Genomic DNA, 21,043 nt, shown 5'->3' with positions numbered 1-21,043 from the left:
CCCTGAAAAATTCATTTTTTTTGTGGAATGTCCAATTTCTCTACTATGATAAAAAAAATTGAAAAGTAATTTTAAGAAAGGAATGTTTATTGTATCTTACTTGTGTTTTCCATGTGTATGTTCCAATCATTTATTTCACACCTTTCAAAATTATAATTAAAAATGGGAAATGCAGCACATGGGCAGCAGGGTGGCACAGTGGTTAGCACTGCTGCCTCACAGCGCCAGGAACCCGGGTTCAGTTCCCAGCTCGGGTCACCGTCTGTGAGGAGTTTGCACGTTCTCCCCATGTCTGTGTGGGTTTCCTCTGGACACCCCGATTTCCTCCCACAGTCCGAAAGACGTGCTGTGTACCCGAACAGGTGCTGGAGTGTGGCGACTAGGGGACTTTCACAGTAACTTCATTGCAGTGTTATTGTACGCCTTACTTGTGACTAATAAATAAACTTTAACTTCATTGCAGTGTTAATGCGAGCCTACTTATGACACTAATAAACTTAAAACATCTTGCTTCCAAGTTTGCTGTCTTTCAGAATACTTTGTTGTGATTGGCTGCTCAGCCTGCTGGGTGACATGTTTTATTGCTGGATGTTTGGATATTTCCTTGACTTGATACCAAATTCAAACTGAAGGGGAAGCCCCTGCCACATAAGTTATTAGGTATATAAGCGTGGGTGTGCAAATATTATTTAGAAAAGTTTAAACTGTTAATATAATACTTGATGCCATTAGTTGCAAGAAATATGTCTATATGTCTCTCTGTCCACCTGTAGATTAAACACAACAAATGATTTTAAAGGAATTCCCTTACCAATTCTGTGTGTTCAACTGTTTAAGTGCTGTGACTGTAAAATACACACAAGTTTTCTTGTAGGTTTCAAAAGAAAAGGAAGTAGCATTTATTGTACTTAATGCCCAACCTAATAGAAAGGCCCCATCTCTCACTCACACATGCATTGAAGAGTTCACACAAACACACGTACTGAAGTGAATTACAATGAGGGAGGGTAGGTTAAATGGTTTAAGAGAAAGTCAATTTATTCTGTAGCTTGGTGACTTGGATGATTTGGACTGGGTTTGATGATCTTTCTGGATTCTATGTCAGGATGATTTAAAATGTTGACAGATGATCTCCATCATTGTCCTCTGGAGTCAGCAGCTGCTTAGTTTATGTTGAAAATGCTGCCTGCAGGGTTCGACTGGTCAGAATAGAGGCAAGGTACAGTCGCAGACTGACTGGATAGGGGGAGAACGGTATCACAAGTCGTCTTCTTGCTGTTACCTGCTCAAGGTCTTTCTGGTCTAACTCGCTCTCTGGAAAAGCAGTTTCATTAAGCACAAAGGTTAGCTTGCTCAGCACAGGACCTCCATTCACAGGTTTAGACCCAGCAAGCTGGGGAACTCTCATTCCAGGTTCATTGTTTAAAGTGATTAGATTACATGACAGTCGAATCCTCCTTCTCAGCCAGGGTCCATTGTCCAAAGTGACTGAGTCTAATATCTTGGCCCGCACTAACCTGAATACACAGGTTATGTCTGGATGTTTTCCAAGTGCTTCAGGAGGTGGATCATTCATACTCATTTATGTCAATTGTCTCTGGTGGGCCACTTCTAGCCCAGCTCCTTTCTGATGAGTTTGTAACTTGCAGGTTGCAGCTATGTCAATGTTCGGCCAACTTAGGAGCAGTTATTCAACATTTTTAAACATATCCTGTGGTTTCAGCTCACTCAATAAATCAACTCATTTTCAAGATAAAAATGGTTTTATAACAGAACAAATGCTTGTTTCTTTTGAGTGCCCTTGGGCACTTGTCCTACGTACCTGGTGGAAAATAGGCTGGAAAACCCCACAAGGATCAAGATATGCTATCTCCTCTGCACCATTGCCTCATGATTCTGAGCACCAACTCTCTATTTCCTTTTCCTCTGCTTTCTGACTGGAAACTGAGAATTCTCCACTTTAGCTAAACATTGTAAATGGGATGATTATTGAGGTGGACTTTTCTTCAGTTTTCCTATCCATTCTATATATGTATAGCAATCTGGGTATATTCGTGCATTATTAGATGATATTCAATGGTATTAACATCACTGAATCTCCCCCTATCAACATCTGGGGATTACCATTGACTAGAAAATGAACTGAACTAGCCATATAAATACTGTGGCTGCAAGAACAGGTCAGAGGCTGAAAATTCTGTGGCAATTAACTCCCCACTTGACTCCCTAAAGCCTGTCCACCATCAACAAGGCTCAAGTTAGGAGTGTGATGGAACACTCTCCACTTGCCTGGATTACTGCAGCTCCAATACTAAGCAAGAAACTTGACACTATCCAGGACAAAGCAGCTCACTTGATTGGCACCCCATCCACCACCTTCAACATATACTCTCTCCACTACAGATGTGCAATGGCAGCAGGATGTGCTCTCTACAAGATCTACTGTAGCAACTCACCAAGGTTCTTTTGACAGCAGCTTCCAAGCCTACAACCTTTAAGAAGTTTCACAGCACCAGGTTAAAGTCCAACAGGTTTATTTGGAATCACGAGTTTTCGGAGGACTGCTCCTTCATCTGGTGACCTGATGAAGGAGCAGTGCTCTGAAAGCTCATGTGAGCCTTCTTACAGTACCCACCCCAGTCCAATGCCGGCATCTCCACATCATACAACCTTTACCACCTTTAAGAACAGGGGTAACAGATGCAGGGGGATACCAGCACCTGCAAGTTTCTCTCCAAGCCACACAATAACCTGACTTGGAATTATATCACCATTCCTTCACTGTTGCTGGATCAAAATCCTGGAACTCGCTAACAATACTGCAGGTGCAAGTACACCAAGGCTTTAATGTTCCAATGAGAACCACCTTTTCAAAAGCAATCAGGGTTGGGCAATAAATACTACGTGCCCTGTGGAAAAAATGAAAAAAAAAACGAAAATGATAATGCCCATTATCCCATTCAGGACTTGATGTGTCATCATTTTGCCAGAACTCATTTACCTCAACTCATTATTAAACCAGGCGATGCACGAGTTAATTTTGAATGAATCAGGTGAATAAATATCCGCTTCCATTAGCTGAAAGTTCATTCTGCTACAAACATGAACTAATTAGTTGCTGCAAAGTATTCACAGTCTGAATATTCCACTTACCGGCAGACAGAAAGAGTCCACCTCCTGCTTTGTAGAGCTTATGATTCGAAAATGGAGCTGCACAGATGATGATGAAGCCTCCTACTATGATAGCAATGACACCCAACAGCATGAATACAGACCAGAAACCACGGTAAACTGAAAGCACAGACAAGAAAGGTTACATTCAGTATCTGATTGTAAAGACCAATATTCATTGTTTCAAAGTGGAATTGTATGAGTATATATTGTTATAATATCAGAAACCTATCTATTTATATAATGGAAACAATGAGCCACAGGCACGATATCCTAATCATGGCTATGGAATCCCCATATAATTAATATTTTCAGGGGAGACACCAGCATACAAGAGTGGCTCTCACTCGCTCCTTTCTGCCTTTTTGATTATTTAGTCAATGGAGGTGACTAGCAATAGACCAAGTTTTATTATCCATCCCAAATTGCTCTTGAGAGGGTCATAGTCAACTTCTTTCTTAAACTGCTACAATCTGTGTGGCAAAGGAATTCCCACAGTGCCAACAGATAGGGAATTTCAAGATTCTGACCCAGAAGGAAAAGCAATATATTTCCACATCAGAATAGTGTGTGACATGGAGGGGAACTTAGAGCTGGTATTGTTCCCATGCACCAGTTGCTTTTGTCCATCAATGTGGTAAAGGTCACTTGATTGAAAGGTGCTGTTGAAGAAGCCTTTGCAAAACAATCATGCAGCTACATGGTGTTAAAATGGAGGGTTTAAGGTGGTAGATTGGATACAAGTAAAGCGGGTTGTTTTGTCCAGGATAGTGTTGAGATTCCTGAATTTTCTTGTAGATGTATTTACTCAGGTAAATGAAGAATATTATATCACACTCCTGATTTGTACCTTGGAGATGTGGAAAAGCTTTGGGGAGCAAGGGGATGGATCACTTGCTGCAAAATACTCAGTCTCTGACTTGTTCTTGTAGCTACTGTATTTAGATGGCTGGTTCACATAAGTTTCTGGCCAGAAGTGAACCCAATATGTTTATGGTGACATATTCAATGATGATAATGCCATTGAATATAGAGGGGAGGTGGTTAGACACTCCCTGTTCGAGACAATATTGCGTGGCACTTATGGTTACCTGCAATGACACAGCTGGCTGTGGAATTGATCTATGCAGATCAGGTTTAATTGTTGATGCTGTCTTTGTCATTGTGGCAACAGGAATGTCTTAGAATCTTAGAAACCCTACAGCACAGAAAGAGGCCATTCAGCCCATTGAGTCTGCACCGACCACAATCCCACCCAGGCCCTATCCCCATATCCCTACATATTTTACCCACTAATCCCTCTAACCTACGCATCCCAGGACGCTAAGGGCAATTTTTTAGCATGGCCAATGAACCTAACCCACACATCTTTGGACTGTGGGAGGAAACCAGAGCACCCGGAGGAAACCCATGCAGGCACGAGGAGAATGTGCAAACTCCACACAGACAGTGACCCAAGCCGGGAATCGAACCCAGGTCCCTGGAGCTGTGAAGCAGCAGTGCTAACCACAGTGCTACCGTGCCGCCCGATGTCAGAGCTCACCTAGCTAGGGAGGGGAAAAATCAGTCAGTGTGCCATTTGGAATCAGTATTCAGGAATTCCCTCTGTAAAGTACATGAAGATACATCGGATGGGGCAGGTTCAGATTCATCTGTGGCACACACCCACGCTCCATTGAATATCCATGCTGGAGAGCCTAGGATCACAGCTACTGGGCAAGGACGATGTTGCAACAACTGGAGGACACACTTTAAGTTTTGGGCAAGAGATGCAAGAGGAATGTGAGCAAGACCTTTTCTATGCAGCAAGTGTTAATGACCTAGAATTTACTGTTGATGACGGTGATGGAAGCAGAGACAATCAATGATATCAAAAGGATATTGGATAGGCACTTAAGAGAATTAAACTTGCTAGGCTAAGGAAATAGAACAGGGGAATGGGACTGACTGGATTCCTCACCAGAGAGACAGCATGGATTCAGTGGGCAAAATGGCCTCCTTCTGTGTTGTAATGACTCCAGGTAACCAGTAAGAGGGTAGTTTACATCATCCCTGCTCAAGTTGTCTTCATGAGAAGAGAGAAGGAAATGCGCAGGGGGTGGGCTAGAGGGGAGCAAGTTAGATTGAGGAAGACGGGGAATATATGGTGTAGGGCGATTTCCCCTTTATGTCACTGAAGTCTTTTTTTCAGTGATAACATCAGTGATGTCTCATTAAGCAAGATACAAATAATGACTGAAACATCCATATGACTATGATTGTTACACAGGGAAATAGGCTCACAAACATTTAGGATTAGGTAACAATTTATAAAGATAGAGTTATTTAAGCAGTCTGAGAAGGTCAGAACAAACAAATTACATAAGGAAAACAATACTTTTTGTTGTAAATAAACAGGTGTAAACTTGGTTTTTAAATAATACTATTTTGTTGTAAATAAACAGGTGTAAACTTGGTTTTTAAATGTGGTATTAAAATGGCATAAAACATATTACTTTGCAAAATCATTTACTGTCATTTCATAGCTGGTTTAAGCACCTTTCAATATATATTTTTAAACCAATCACCTTGCCGGGTACTCATTGATCCAGTATTCAATGTGGTTTTTAAAAAAGTGATGCCAGTGGTCGAGTGTACAGAATTGTGAGGTGGTGTAACATCATGCAGCCCAGCAGTGTGAAGATGTGACACCTATCATCATGCTGGTGATCCTCAATCTGCTGAATGCCCAATGTATAGATGCCAAACAAATACTGGACATTCCCACCAGAGGAGAAAGTTGCTCCAAAGAGAGGGGTATGCCCTTCTATTAAACATTTGAAGGACTTCATCAGTTGTAAATACATTACTAACTTATACCTTAAAAATTCAGATGAGATTTTTTAAAATGAAAATGTAAGCAGTATAAACTGCAGTTTATGACTCAAGTATACATGATTACTTGTGGCAACAATGAATATTCAGGCCAACATACTTTCATTGTGTGTGACGTTAGCATACCTTTAAAAGTTTTTTAATAAATATGTTCTCTGCAGCTCTCAGCTGATATCATTGTTGCCGAGTTGGCTGGAGAGATCCTTTTATTGCTCCTTAAGTGGCTTAAATGAGGGCTGTTTATTTTTACTTTGGGAATTAGTTTCATGACCCTGCATTGTCAGGAAGAAGAATGTTTGCAGGTCAGCTGACAGGTGCTCTTTCATTTTCAGTTCTGAGCTGCAGGTTTTAGTTTCAGAAGGGACATCAAGCTGGAAAGTCTCTCTCTCTCTCTCTCTCTCCCTAGTTTTGGAAATTCTGCTGGTTAGCTGAAAGCCTTCCTGGAGTAGAAAATCTGCTGTTGGTGGTTTGACCAGAGTCTCTCCCTGATGTTCAGGGAAGCTGTTCCGACTTCAAGCTGTTCTGAGTGTATCAAGAGAACCTCAGCATTCATCCGAAGGACTCAGTTCCAGTGTCAATGAGCATTAGTCTTTTCTATGTTAATGGGATTGGTTTGATTGGAACATCTTAGATATATTTGTTATGGGTTATACATTATCATGGTTGTTTTGTTTTTGTTTGTAATTGATTCAAGTTATTGCTAATTTCCTTGTTAACTATATTGTTAACTATATTCTTAAACTATACATGTTAACTATATTCTTAAATAAACTTTGTTTGATAAAAGCTCCCTAGTGGGTCATTTGAAACATACCTAGATGAAACATATCATGCTTATCCTAGCCAAATTCAAGATGTAAAACTTAGGATCCAGGTGGGCTCCATAGAATACTTTGGGTTGCTGACCTGAACCATAACATGTGACTGGTTAAGATATCTTGAGATATTTTGTATGACAGATCTGCAGAATTTAACCACACAAAATAATATTAATATCAGCATTTCTATCCTTCAGTCTTCATAAAAATAGTTTGAAATTGATCTCGTATTTTTCTAGCCTCAGAATTACATAATTAGCAGTTTCTGCAGCAATTTATTCCAAATAATTTATGTAAACAAATGCTAAAATTGGTAGTGTTTACCAAAATACTCAAATGTTTGTTTTTAAAAGTTTACTTATGATCTTACCTGATGAAACCAGAAAAGTTATTGTGGTCAAATTAGTTCCCAGTTTACACTTATTGGTTATTTGTAAATAACTTGAAATGTGGAAGGCAGAATAAATCTTAGACCTGAGTCTGCCAATGATAATTGCTATTGGCAAAACAATGACATAAGATCAACCCATGAAAGTATCCCAGAATGATCTCTGTGTTGTAATCTCATTATCCGTTTCAGAAACTAAGATAAGCAAATGCATTACTTTTGAGGTTTATAATTGACCAATCCCTGAACTGCCTATAATCACTGTCAAGTTGCCAATATTTCTATTTATCCAGGAATTTCTATGATTCAAGGTAATGACAATCATTTACTTACTGATTGCAGTCTCATAAGCAGTGGAGTTGTGTGTTTCCGTTGTCAGAGGGAAAGGGAGAAGATAGGCGTGCATACAGTATTTCGAAGGAGGTTGATTAGCTGAGTAATAAAGAAAGCAAACATTGTGAGCAGCATTTGTTAATCATAAAACTCTTCCACAAAAGCTCAATAACTACTGTTGATAAACTGGTCCATGTTTTTATGACTCGTGAATGTAGAACTATGCTATCAGATACTAACATATGCTCATTTTACACAGGTACCAAATTTCATCTGTTGTTACAGTAGAGGCTGAAATCTATTTAAAATATGTTTCATAAGAACTCGTTTAACATTTGTAAATTTACATCCCACAATATAATTTAAAGACCTGTTGCTTATAGCCGATAATCCAAAGGCTCCATTCATTAACGATAATAGACCAAATCTTCCAGTTTCCGGATTGTTGGAGATTGCATACATGATTGAAGATGCATGTCAGGACACTGTCAAAATCCTGACCTATGTAGAAATTTCCCAGGAAGTTTCAACTTTCAATGGATGATTCTCCTACTCCCTGGAATCTTCTGCGAATGTCTCCAACTCTGAGCTAGAGGCAGAGACTTTGGATAGTTCTGCAGTACTTAACTGTATAATTGCCCAGGAAATGTTAGACAGATAAAACCCTAGTCTAACATGTGGCGAAGAATACAATTGACATCCCCCATCACCACACCCTCACTACCTGACTACCCTCTCAAACTAGCTGCCCGACCACCTCCCCTGCATATACCAAAGCCAAAAACAGGTCACTTATCCTTCTGAAAGTCAAAATTGAAGAGTTCAGAAAAGGAAAATATTACCTTTCTCTTGTTCTGTGCCAGAATAAGAACAATAAGCACCTAATGACACTGAACAAAACAGCACTTCACAGAATCTAATGTCCCTCTACTAACTATATAAATTCAGGTACCTCTATTCTGTGCAATTTCTGCACTGTGTTGGAGGAAGGTGTTCCTGTTGATACACAAACTTAAGTGAGCAGAAGAAAGTGATAGTAACAGAGAAGACACAGGAACTTGCTATCCAGAAGGAGCAGTTCATGTCCTTTCTTGGCTGATGAGACAATGGATTTGGATCTCTAAAGACCTTAAAGTGATTTGGTAGTTTAGTGTTAATGTTACTGGATTAGTGATCCAGAAGCCTGTACTAATGATCCAAATAACTGAGTGCAAATTCCACCACAACAGCTGGAGATTCTATATTCAATTAATTAAATAGATCGAGAATAAAAAGCTGGTATCAGCAGTGGGGACCATGAAATGACTAGATGGTCATAAAATCTGGCTTACTGGGACAGAATTTCATAATTGTATTCCATTTGATCTATCACTGACACTTGATCCACAACAATTTATTTGACCCTAATCTGCCCTATGAAAGGGCCTAGTGAACCACTCAGTTGTACCAATCAGCTACCAAAAACTAGATAGACCACAAGGCATCAAACTAGGCACTGGACAAAGGCACGCCCTGCCCGTTAAACCCTGCAAAATCTTACTTACTAACCTCTGAGGGTTTGTGCCAAAACTGGCAGAAATGCCCCACAAACTAGCCCAGCAACTGATTGACCTAGTCATATTCACAAAATTATAACTTTAAGCCAATGTCCCAGGCTGCTCCATCACCATCTTTCAATATGTCCTGTCCCACTTGTCGGACAGACCTACCAGAGGTGGTGACACAGTTGCATAGAGCTCAGAGGAATCAAGTAACCTTGGCAGTCCTCAACATTGGCAGTCCTTCACATGGAGCCAGGCCATGTGAAGTCTCATGGGATCAACTCAAACATTGGCAAGGAAACTGCCTGTGGATTACTGCCAACAGCCTTCCCTTAGCAGAAATATGTAAGTATAAAAGACAAGTTTGAAGCATTTGCAACCATCTTCATCCAGAAGTGCTAAGTGACTGCTCCATTTCTGCCTCCTTCTGAGGTCCACAGCATCACAAAAACCAGTCTTCAGCCAGTTCAGTTCATTCCACATGATATTGAGAAATGACTAAGTGTACTGGTTACAGCAAATGCTTTGGGTCCTGCCAACATCCCTGTTGTGGTACTGAAGATGTTTTTCTCCAGTACTAGCCCTGTCTCTAGCTAAGATGTTCCAATAACAATTAAAATACTGACATCTGACATGTGGAAAATTGCCCAATTATGTCCTGTACACAAACAGCAGGACAAATCCAATCTAGCCAATTATTACCCCATCAGTCTACTCTCAACCATCAGCAAAGTGATGGAATGTGTCATTAACAGTGCTATCAAACAGCACTTGCCCAGCAATAATGATTTACTGGTACTCAGTTTAGGTTCCGCCAGGTTCAGCTCCAAACCTCATTCCAGGCTTGGTTCAATCATGGACAAAATGGCTGAATACAGAGGGAAAATGAATGTTCCTGCCCTTGAGATCAAGGCAGAATTTGCAAGTGTGGCATCAAGGAGACCTTGTAAAATTGAAGTCAATGGAAACCAGTGGGAACATTTTCCATTGGCTGAAGTCATAGAGAGCACAAAAGAAGATCATAAGGTCAGAAGTTTATTTATTAGTCACAAGTAGGCCTACATTAACACTGCAATGAAATCACTGTGGAAATCCCCTTGTCGCCAAACTCTGGTGCACTCGGGTACACTGAAGGAGAATTTAACATGGCCAATGCACCTAACCAGCATGTCTTTCAGATTGTGGGAGAAAACCAGAGCATCTAGTTTTCACGCAGACACGGGGAGAACGTGCAGACTCCGCACAGACAGTGACCCAAGCGGGAATCGAGCCCAGGTCCCTGAGGCTGTGAGGCAGCAAAGTTAATCACTGTGCCACTCTAGATGGGGATGTTCATTGATAATTGCAGTATTCCATTCCATTTACAGCTCCTCGAATAATGAAGCAGTCCATGCCAAATGCAGCAAGACCTCCCCAAATCCTATCCACCAACTGCAAGCACAAGTGATGAGAATGATGGAATATTCTTCACTTTCTTGGTTGAATGCAATTCTACCAACATTCAAGAAGCTCGACACGATCCAGGATAAAACAGTTCACTTATTCAGTGCCTCATTTAGCACCTTACATATTCACTCCCTCCATGCCAGCACAATGTAACTGCACTGTACTCCATACACAAGATGAACTGCAGCATTATTCCAAGGTTTCTTTGACAGCAACTTCCAAACCTGTGGCATCCATCACTTTGAAGGATAAAGGCAGCAGCCGTACTGGATCCTTACGTCCTACAAGCTTCCCTCTAAGGCATACACCATCCTAACATGGCATTATATTGATATTCATTTATCATCACCGGATCAAAATTCCTGAAATTCCCCACCTAACTGCATTCTGGGAGAGCCTTCACCATCAGGACACCAGTAGTTCAAGAAGGCAGCTCACCACCAAACGCAAGTAGGGATGGGCAATAAATGTTGACCTTGGCAGTGATGCTCACGTTCTATGAATGAATAACAAAAGGTATTTTTAAAAGGAAGAGAATTGCTGAGCATTGTGGATTGCCATAATCATTGGAAATTGCTATTAGCAGATGAAGGATTGTCCAGTGTCCATTGAAGCTCAATATCTACATCTGTGCTGTGTTAATGTAGTGAATTGAAAAATTGTGATCCACTATGGAGCATGTGACAACTCTATTTGATCTGAATGCCCTCCCATGCCTCTATGGTAGAGAAATAAAGACCAGTCACATCATCAATAGTGAATGTGTAAGCTGCTGCTGCAGAAGCCTTGGATTCCAGTATGCAACAAGCTCTCTCCTACACCTTTGGCATGCTTCAGAATCACATAGAAGAGCCATTGGTAGGAGCTTTGCATATGCCATTGCTTCCATCATATTTGCTTTATGTACATCAGTGGAATTGTTAATAGTGTCCAATAATATGACCATAAATAAAATCTGAACAGAAGATGATGCTGTATCTCAATATACCGACATATTTAGAGCTTCCTGCATCATCCTTGATGAATGCACAAGTGCAAGAAGATGGATTGAACTGCAGTGGTTAGCACTGCTGCCACACAGCGCCAGGGACCCAGGTTCGATTCCCAGCTTGGGTCACTGTCTGCGTGGGTTTCCTCCGACTGCTCCGGTTTTCTCCCACAGTCCGAAAGACGTGCTGGTTAGGTGCATTGGCCATGGTAACTTCTCCCTCAATGTATCCAAACAGGTGCCAGAGTGTGGTGACTAGGGAATTTTCACAGTAATTTCATTACAATATGAATGGAAGCCTACTTGTGACTAATAAATAAATAAATCTTTTTTTAAACCATTTAGCAGTGAAAGTGACAGACATTTTAAGCTGAACCATCTCAGACCTTTGCTCATAGCGGTCAAGAGACAGTCCCTAGAGCTATTCCATGGACAAAGAGCAGCCAGCTACCTCACATACACCCAACACTTAGCAGCACATAAGTGAAGCAGTAGTTACATCCAATCAAAGTCTCGACCAGCAAGACATTACAGATCCAAGCTGACAAGACAGGCTGCCCTCTTCCTGTCTTAGGCTCGATCTATGTGATCCAAGTTGATAGGAGCAGGCATTGCACCCCCTCCAGTCCTTGATCTCATTTGCATCTTAGCCAAAAGGCCTAGAATTATGCTTAGAACCCAAGGGAATAGGGGAGATCCTAAATGAATACTTTGCGTCGGTATTCACAAAGGAGAGGGACTTGTTGACTGGGAGTGTCTCAGAGGGAGGTGTTGACCCGTTAGAGAGAATCTCCATTACAAGGGAGGAAGTGTTAGGTTTTTTAGGGAACATTAAAACTGACAAATCCCCAGGGCCTGATGGCATCTATCCTAGACTGCTCAGGGAGACAAGAGATGTAATTGTTGGGCCTCTGACGGAAATCTTTGTCTCTTCGTTGGACACAGGTGAGGTCCCTGAGGATTGGAGGATAGCGAATGTGGTACCGTTATTTAAGAAGGGTAGCAGGGATAACCCGGGTAATTATAGGCAAGTGAGCTTGACGTCCGTGGTAGGGAAGTTGTTGGAGAGGATTCTTAGAGACAGGATGTATGGGCATTTAGAATGGAACAATCTCATTAGTGACAGACAGCATGGTTTTGTAAGAGGGAGGTCGTGCCTTACAAATTTGGTGGAGTTTTTTGAGGAAGTGACAAAAACGGTTGACGAGGGAAGGGCCGTGGATGTCGTCTATATGGATTTCAGTAAGGCATTTGACAAAGTCCCTCATGGCAGATTGGTTAAGAAGGTTAAAGCTCATGGGATACAAGGAAAGGTGGCTAGATGGGTAGAAAACTGGCTTGGCCACAGGAGACAGAGGGTAGCAGTCGAAGGGTCTTTTTCCGGCTGGAGGTCTGTGACCAGTGGTGTTCCGCAGTGCTCTGTACTGGGACCTCTGCTATTTGTGATAAATATAAATGATTTGGAAGAAGGTGTAACTGGTGTTATCAGCAAGTTTGCGGATGACACGAAGATGGCTGGACTTGCGGATAGCGATGAACATTGTCGGACAATACAGCAGGATACAGATAGGCTGGAAAATTGGGCGGAGAAATGGCAGATGGAATTTAATCCAGAGAAATGCGAAGTGATGCATTTTGGAAGAACTAATGTAGGGGGGAGTTATACAATAAATGGCAGAGCCATCAAGAGTATAGAAACACAGAGGGACCTAGGTGTGCAAGTCCACAAGTCCTTGAAGGTGGCAGCACAGGTGGAGAAGGTGGTGAAGAAGGCATATGGTATGCTTGCCTTTATAGGACGGGGTATAGAGTATAAAAGCTGGAGTCTGATGTTGCGGCTATATAGAACCCTGGTTAGGCCACATTTGGAGTACTGCATCCAGTTCTGGTCGCCGCACTACCAGAAGGACGTGGAGGCGTTAGAGAGAGTGCAGAGAAGGTTTACCAGGATGTTGCCTGGTATGGAGGGTCTTAGCTATGAGGAGAGATTGGGTAAACTGGGCTTGTTCTCCCTGGAAAGACGGAGAATGGGGGGAGACCTAATAGAGGTGTACAAAATTATGAAGGGTATAGATAGGGTAAACAGTGGGAAGCTTTTACCCAGGTCGGAGGTGACGATCACAAGGGGTCACAGGCTCAAGGTGAGAGGGGCGAGGTATAACTCAGATATCAGAGGGACGTTTTTTACACAGAGAGTGGTGGGGGCCTGGAATGCGCTGCCAAGTAGGGAGGCAGACACACTGGCATCGTTTAAGACTTACCTGGATAGTCACATGAGCGATCTGGGAATGGAGGGATACAAATGAATGGTCGAGTTGGACCAAGGAGCGGCACAGGCTTGGAGGGCCGAAGGGCCTGTTTCCTGTGCTGTACTGTTCTTTGTTCTTTACACAAAGAAGTTTCCATCGGGCACACTTTGGTCCATTTTGTAAATGGAAAACAATAAGTTAATGGCCAAATCTTGAGGTTAAAATCCAACAGGTTGATTTGGTAGTAAATGCCAATAGCTTTCGGAGTGCTGCTCCTTCGTCAGATGGAGTGGATATCAGATATCCAGATAACAACACCAGATAACCTGGTGTTGTTAAAACTCTTACTGTGTTTACCCCAGTCCAACACCGGCATCTCCACATCAAATCTTGAGGCACAGACCTAAATTGGCAATTGTTGATCAAAAAGAGAAGAATAATAATAATCCAAAAGCATTGAATTTGCAGACTGTTCCTTAGGTAACTAAATTCAAAGGCAGACACTAGCTGTCCTTGATGTACAAATTAAGACAAAAGTCCCCATAATCCCAAATGACCATAGGCTACTCTCCCCTTTGAGGGAGAAAACTGACTGGTGGTTATACAACCTGAGGATCAGCACACCTCAGGTGAGGGGCAAGGCTGAGATGGCAGAACCCTCATGAATAACCCCAGCTGGTATGGGAATTGAACCTACACTGTTAGCATCACTAACCAGCTGGCCAGCCAACTGAACTAAACCAACTGCATAGTTGATAGCCTTGTGGGAATATGAACAGACTGTTTTTAATGTCTTTACAGTATTCAAATCAGCCATGATATCACTGAATAGTAGAACATGCATAAGGGGCTGAACGGACTATTCTTGTCCTCACGTTTCTATGTTCCTATTATAATGGCATTGAGTTTTCTGTTCAGTCTATTGTATATCACCACATTCTGCAACCTCATGGCCTGGCACAACCCCAAACACTCACCACCAGCATCACCACCCTGCCCCATTCCCTCCCAACCCCAGTTCCAATTGCTATCAAATCAAGAAACCAACCCGGTCAGAATGGGGAGTATAGTTGGGTGTGTCAGGAATGTCTGCATGAGATACAAACCCAATGAAGCCACTACACAAGGCTATGTGAATGTTTGAGAATCATGCAGACTATAGCCAGGGCTAATTGATTCTATAAACAATGAATCTGATCAAAGTTGTGAAGATCAATTAAATCTAGTTCAGAATGTTAGTAAACAAATAGAAAACTAATTGAAAGAGGATGAATGAAAACCATGAATATCCTCACCCTCAACCTTAATGGAGCTCAGCAGATGAGAACCTCCGCCTTAAAAGTATTCAATGACCTTGCCTTTGCATTTTATGGGAAAGAGAGTTCCAAAGACCCACAAAACTCTGAGAGAAAAAAAATTCTCCTCCTCTTTGTTTTAAATGGGAGACCCTTTATTTTTAAATCATGTCCACTATTTCTGGTCTTTCCCAAAAGGGGAAACATCCTTTCAGCATCCACCCTATCAAGTTCCCTCAGGATCTTACATGATGCAATAAGATCATCTCTCATTCTTCTAAATTTCAATGAATATAGGCCCGAACTATCCAACCTTTCTTCATAAGATAATGGTCTCATCCCAGGAATCAGTTGAGTGAAACTTTTCTGAACTGCTTCTGGTGCAATTATGTCCTTTCTTAAATAAGGAGACCAAAACTGTACAGAGTGCTCTAAATGTTTAGATAACTGGCCTCTTGGTTCCAGCTATCTGTCTCCTCCTTTATTTAATGGAGTTGCGTTCACTACTTCCAATCTGGTGGGACTTTTGTAAAATCATAATCATGGATGAACCTGGATAATAGAGCTCTGATGAAGGGTCATCCAAACTTGAAAGATTAATTTTGTTCTCTCTCCACAGATGCTGTCAGACCTGCTGAGTTTTTCCAGCACTTTCTCCTCATGTTGCTGATGCTTCTTTTGCCAGTCGCGTTAAATCAGTGTCCTCTGGTTCTAGATCACTCCAGCAATGGGAACAATATATCACTGTCTACTCTTAACTGACCTCTCTTAATTTCAATACCTTTATGAAATACCCTTTAAACATTCACTCCTCTAAAGAGAATAACCCCAGCTTCTCCAATGGCGTCCATTTTAATTTTTTGTGCCAAGTGCCAGTCAGTATCTCATTTTCATATTTTTGCTTTTAGTCAGAGCTAAATTATGCTTCGATTAACACGTACTCTGAAACCAGAGTTCTTTACTACACCATGTCCACTCCTTTTGCCTTTTGTTCCATGACACCTTTATTATTTAATCTCTTCCTAACCCATCCCTGACCTTCTCTTTTGATGTGTGCTTATCCCCACAACCTTATTTCAATTTTCCTGTTGTCTGGTGTATATAAGGCAGATTAGAAAATTATGGTCAATGCCTCTGCAATTTCCACCCTTACTTTGTTCAGTATCCTTGGATGCATTTTGCCCTATCCTGGTGACTTATCAACTTTAAGTTCAGCCAGCCTTTCCAATTCCTTCCCTTTTCAAATTTTAGCCCATCACGTGTCTTAACTACCACTTCCTTGGGACCTGGGCAACATCTCCTTTTTTGATAAAGACAGAAGTAAAGACAGACATAATGAATAACAGATGCAAAGTACTCATTTAGTACCTCAGCCATGCCCTCTACCTCCAAAGGGTCAGTGGTTAGCACTGCTGCCTGACAGCACCAGAGACCCAGGTTCGATTCCCAGCTTGGGTCACTGTCTGTGCGGAGTTTACACATTGTCTAAATGGGTTTCCCCTGGGTGCTCCAGTTTCCTCTGACAGTCCAAATGATGTGCTGGTTAGGTGCATTGGCCAGGCTAAATTCGCCTTCAGTGTACCTGAACAGGTGCTTGAGTGTGGCAACTAGGGGATTTTCCCAGTAACTTCATTGCAATGTTAATGGGAGCTTACTTGTGGCAATAATAAATAAACATTAACTTTTAAACTTTAAAAAAGTGCAAATCACCTTATTTAATATTCTCTGAAAATCCAAATATATTATATCTACTGTATCCTCCTGATCCATCTTATTAATTACACTAATTACGCCCTCAAGATCACTAACTGATTTATCAAACACAATTTCCCCTTCAGAAAACCTTGTTAGCGTTGCCTAGTCATATTGTGATTTTCCAAATCCCCTTTTGCCATCTCCTCAATAAAAATCCTTGCATTTCCCCCACTACTGATGTCAGGCTAACGAACCTGATAGCATTAGTTTTGAAAATTACTCAGATGGTAACTAAAATTTAGAAGGTCCAATCAATAATTTTTACTTATTTACTAAATAAAAAGATTATTTTACTCACTGAACCAGAACTTCCAGATATTGTCATCGACCACCGCTTCATTAAACCAGCATCTCCAGAAAAAACCCTCATGATGAAAGGTGGCGCCAGCTTTATGAGGAGGTACAATGATATCACCCTTCTAAACAGGAAAGGAAATGTTTAATCATTCCATCACTTGCAGTATTACAATATGCAAAAATATACTATATAATATCATTTTTTTAAGATCTTACACTCCCCAATTGCTGTTAATTTTCCAATTAAACTGAATAAATACAAAACTACCAAAATAAATTTTGTCGTTGCAATTTTTTGTCAAATTCATCACTGCACCACTTTCTATTAAAGTTGAAAATTTCATGACATTTTGAAAATTAAATTTTGTTTGAATTAATGAATTGTATTTTTAAAAATGATTATGTATTAAGAATATCTAGTACTCAAAACATTTCATTTTAAAATGCACTGTAAACTCTTGTATCAACCAGTGTCTATGAAAACATTCAAATTTACATATACGATATATGACACATAAGTGGTAGGATTGTCATGGTTTCCACAGTTTTCATGGTTTTCAGGCAGCGAAACCTCGTCTTCAGTAACTATGTTGTCCTCCCAATTCCCATCCTTGTGGAAACATGACACTGATTGTACCTCTCATCCACCTCTGTCCTAGGATGCCGAGTGGCGACATGAGCCATCTTTTCAATGGATACTTTTTGTCACCAAGCAACCAACCATCCAGCTGATGGAACCTTGGAATCTGTGAGTGTCACAGAATGCATGACCTTGTACAGACTTGAAGAATCTGGGTCCTGTGATCATACGTTTGGACATTCATGGTGAGGTAACCCTTCCTATTAACAAAGGCATCCGACTGACCTGCTGGAGCCCTGATGGCCTCAAGAGTGCAGTCAATGCCACCCTGTGGGGAAAGCCTGGAATAGCTGTGAAGCCTCTGGCTCACTTAGCCTGGTTAGCTTGTTCTGTCTAGTAATGAATGAATGCGCGGAACCATCTGAACAGAGCATCAGCTACGAGCTTGATGCAGCTATGGGCTGCTGATTAAGAGACACCATACAGATCCTCCACTGACCCCTGGAATGATCCGCACAAAAATTGAGTATACTGTGACCTTCAGAGCCATTGGCATTGCATGCCCACACACATACAGTTGAAGGCAATCTCTGACCCAATCATATGGCTCAATATTGTCATGGTGTTCTATGAGGGGCAGAGCCTCCCGCAGCACTGGACCTCAGACATGTTGAGATAGCTTGATCACAGTCTGTACACTCTGACAGCAGGATAGTGGTGTCTTCAGCGGTAGCATCCACCTTGATCTCCCTACTGGCCCTACACCCCCAGTGCCTGCGCCTCACATCTCCTTGTGCTTCCTGCAGACACCTGTCCTCCTTTCCCTTGGGCCCACCTCTTCCTCAGAGAAGGAGGTGCACCCAGCGGAGTAGATAATCCCCAGCAGATGGCACTGCCCCATGCCCTGATGTCTTTGATGGGCAGAGATGCTTCATCAGAGTTGACATAAAAGAGTCCTCAGAACAAGAGTAACAAAGCAAATACTTAAAACAAACACAGTAAAGCAATATCAAACTCTCCCCTGAACTTCTAACAACTTCTAACACAGCCAAAACTCTAGTCCACTTTTATCGTGCCCTTGGATGAGAAAAGTGAAAAAAAAACGGGATGGCCACCTGCCCATGTGCCAATCTAATAATCCCATGGGCAACATTAAATTCCAGTCGATTGAACTTTTAATTGCCTTAACAAACTTATTAATTGTTGTTAAACATGCTTCCGACCCCTATGTGCGCACGCCAACCAAAATATTAGGAGAATGTGTGATGACATCAGGCACATGCCTGGCATCTTCTTGCGAGATTTTTTGTTCTTCCAGGTTGGACGTGTGCCTGAAAATATTGCAAAAAATTCAGGCCCACAGGCTTTAATTGGTTTTCCTTAAATATCTATTTCCAAGTTGGGAGCATTTTGTCACAGTGTACCATTTTAAAATGTCTCTGCTCTTGCAGGAAGGGCATTTTGTATTTGTGGGTGGAACACTCTTCGTATTGATGCAGCCTTTTCCTGCCACAGTGACAACACTGAGTAATGGCAGTGAACATACCCACGTCACTGTTCCCGTTTTTGAGTCAGTGCATTGCTATTTCTGTGTCCTATAAACTGCACTATTTCAGTCGCTTTTCTCCATCAAATCTCCCTGACATCTTGAACAAATATCTAATTTTGCTTTCTCACTTCCGCTGACCATGTTAACTGCAAGTCCTTTGAGTGTTAATTCCTCCTTTGAATGTGGAAAATCTGATAATACCTCCTCTAAGATTCCTAAAACAATGTGATCTTGATTTAATTCATCTTTCAGGGTTCCAAATTCACATTTCTCAGCTAGCCAATATAAATCATCAAAGAAGGTCTTTGGATACATCAATTGAACTTCTCTCTTTCTAAGATGATGTTCCTTCTAAGGCTGAAATATGTATCAAAAGCTTTGAGAACATCTTTCTTTGTCACTGTTTCTTCAATTATGTCCTGTCTGACCAATGCATCATCTACATCACTGCTTGTGGTGTAGAGGATATGGACCTGTTCCTTGCTAAGTTTCTCTGCTAGTCCCGAAGCGGTTCTGTACCTGGTAAACCTATGATGCCAATTCTGCTACGTCTTGGCTTAATCTGAGCCTTTCACATGTTTGAAGCACTCTAGTAAAGGTAAGATTTTCTCCACAGCTATTCTTCACTCTAGCCTTTCTTCTAGTTCTGGTGTCATTTTTCCCACACTGTCCTTTTTATGAGTTATTTTGCTTGCAGCTTTTTCAGTCACTGGGCTTTTTCCATGGTGCTATTTCCATTGTTTTACTGTTGCCAACATCTATTATCATTGTTATGGGTCTTAGCTCAGGTTTTCCTTGGTCAGGATTGAAAGAAACTACCCGAGGTGAGGCTGTTGGTAAACTTTAACTTTTATTAAACATTCTTCTATCTACAGTACAATGCTCAGCACAAGACTTAACATAGAACTATCTCTCAGCATGCTCTGTTGTCATGTGATCTTACATCAGATAGATTCAAAAATCCAGTTTTACACACTGAGGAATGGACTTCATTGGCATGATGTGGAGATGCCGGCGTTGGACTGGGGTAAGCACAGTAAGAAGTCTCACAACACCAGGTTAAAGTCTCCGAAGGAGCTGTGCTCCGAAAGCTTATGGTATTTGCTACCAAATAAACCTGTTGGACTTTAACCTGGTGTTGTGAGACTTCTTACTTCATTGGCATGGCAGCAAAGAACAATCCTTTTTGGTATTGTAAGGTTGCTAACCAATATAGAGTAAAGACAACAGTGGAGCAGGTGAATTCAAATGTTACAGTCAGTCGCAGATCTGCTGTTCAAAGGCACCTATTTCTCAACAAAGATGCCATTCACCTGTCACCTGTGTGCAGATCCTTGACTAGGAACCCCCAGTTTCACAGCTCTGTCCAATCTCCAATGCCCCATTGCCACAGGGCATGTGATTTTGTTTAATGTGAGGACTTTGGGCTGCTTTTGATACATATTTCAGCTGCTGTCTGCATAATCTTGACAGATATCTGGTCAGATTTGGGAGTTCCTTGCTGCCACGGCTGGGCCTACCAGGAACAAGGAGCTCCAGAAGGCATCACTCAAGGGATGGCCAGAATGCAGAGGCCTCTTCACCACATCAAGGTGACAATCCATAGAGAACTCTTACAAGGATCCTAAATACATTTTGGAGCATGTCAAGCCCTTGGAGAAGGTGCAGAGAAGATTGACTGCAATTATAAAAGGATGAAATTATGTAAAGGGATTAGAAAAACTGGGATTATTCTTCTTGGAGCAGAGAAGGTTAAGGG

General features: G+C 41.5%; 1 protein-coding gene across 1 annotated transcript in view; it reads right to left on the bottom strand.

Annotated features, from left to right (window-relative positions):
- The window catches only part of LOC144499684 (transmembrane protein 182-like), a 42,532-nt gene that overhangs the window by 14,689 nt on the left and 6,800 nt on the right, over positions 1-21,043 (bottom strand). The window contains exons 2-4 of the mRNA XM_078221956.1: positions 17,157-17,277; positions 7,585-7,683; positions 3,154-3,291 (exon numbers count right to left, since the gene is read on the bottom strand). Coding sequence (XP_078078082.1) covers positions 3,154-3,291; positions 7,585-7,683; positions 17,157-17,277 — 358 coding nt within the window. The remainder of the gene's footprint in view (positions 1-3,153; positions 3,292-7,584; positions 7,684-17,156; positions 17,278-21,043) is intronic.

The sequence above is a fragment of the Mustelus asterias genome, chromosome 10, assembly GCF_964213995.1.
Source record: "Mustelus asterias chromosome 10, sMusAst1.hap1.1, whole genome shotgun sequence".
NCBI classification, from domain to species: Eukaryota; Metazoa; Chordata; class Chondrichthyes; order Carcharhiniformes; family Triakidae; genus Mustelus; species Mustelus asterias.
The sequence above is the reverse complement of the archived record's forward strand: the minus strand, read 5'-3'. Positions and strand labels throughout refer to the sequence as shown.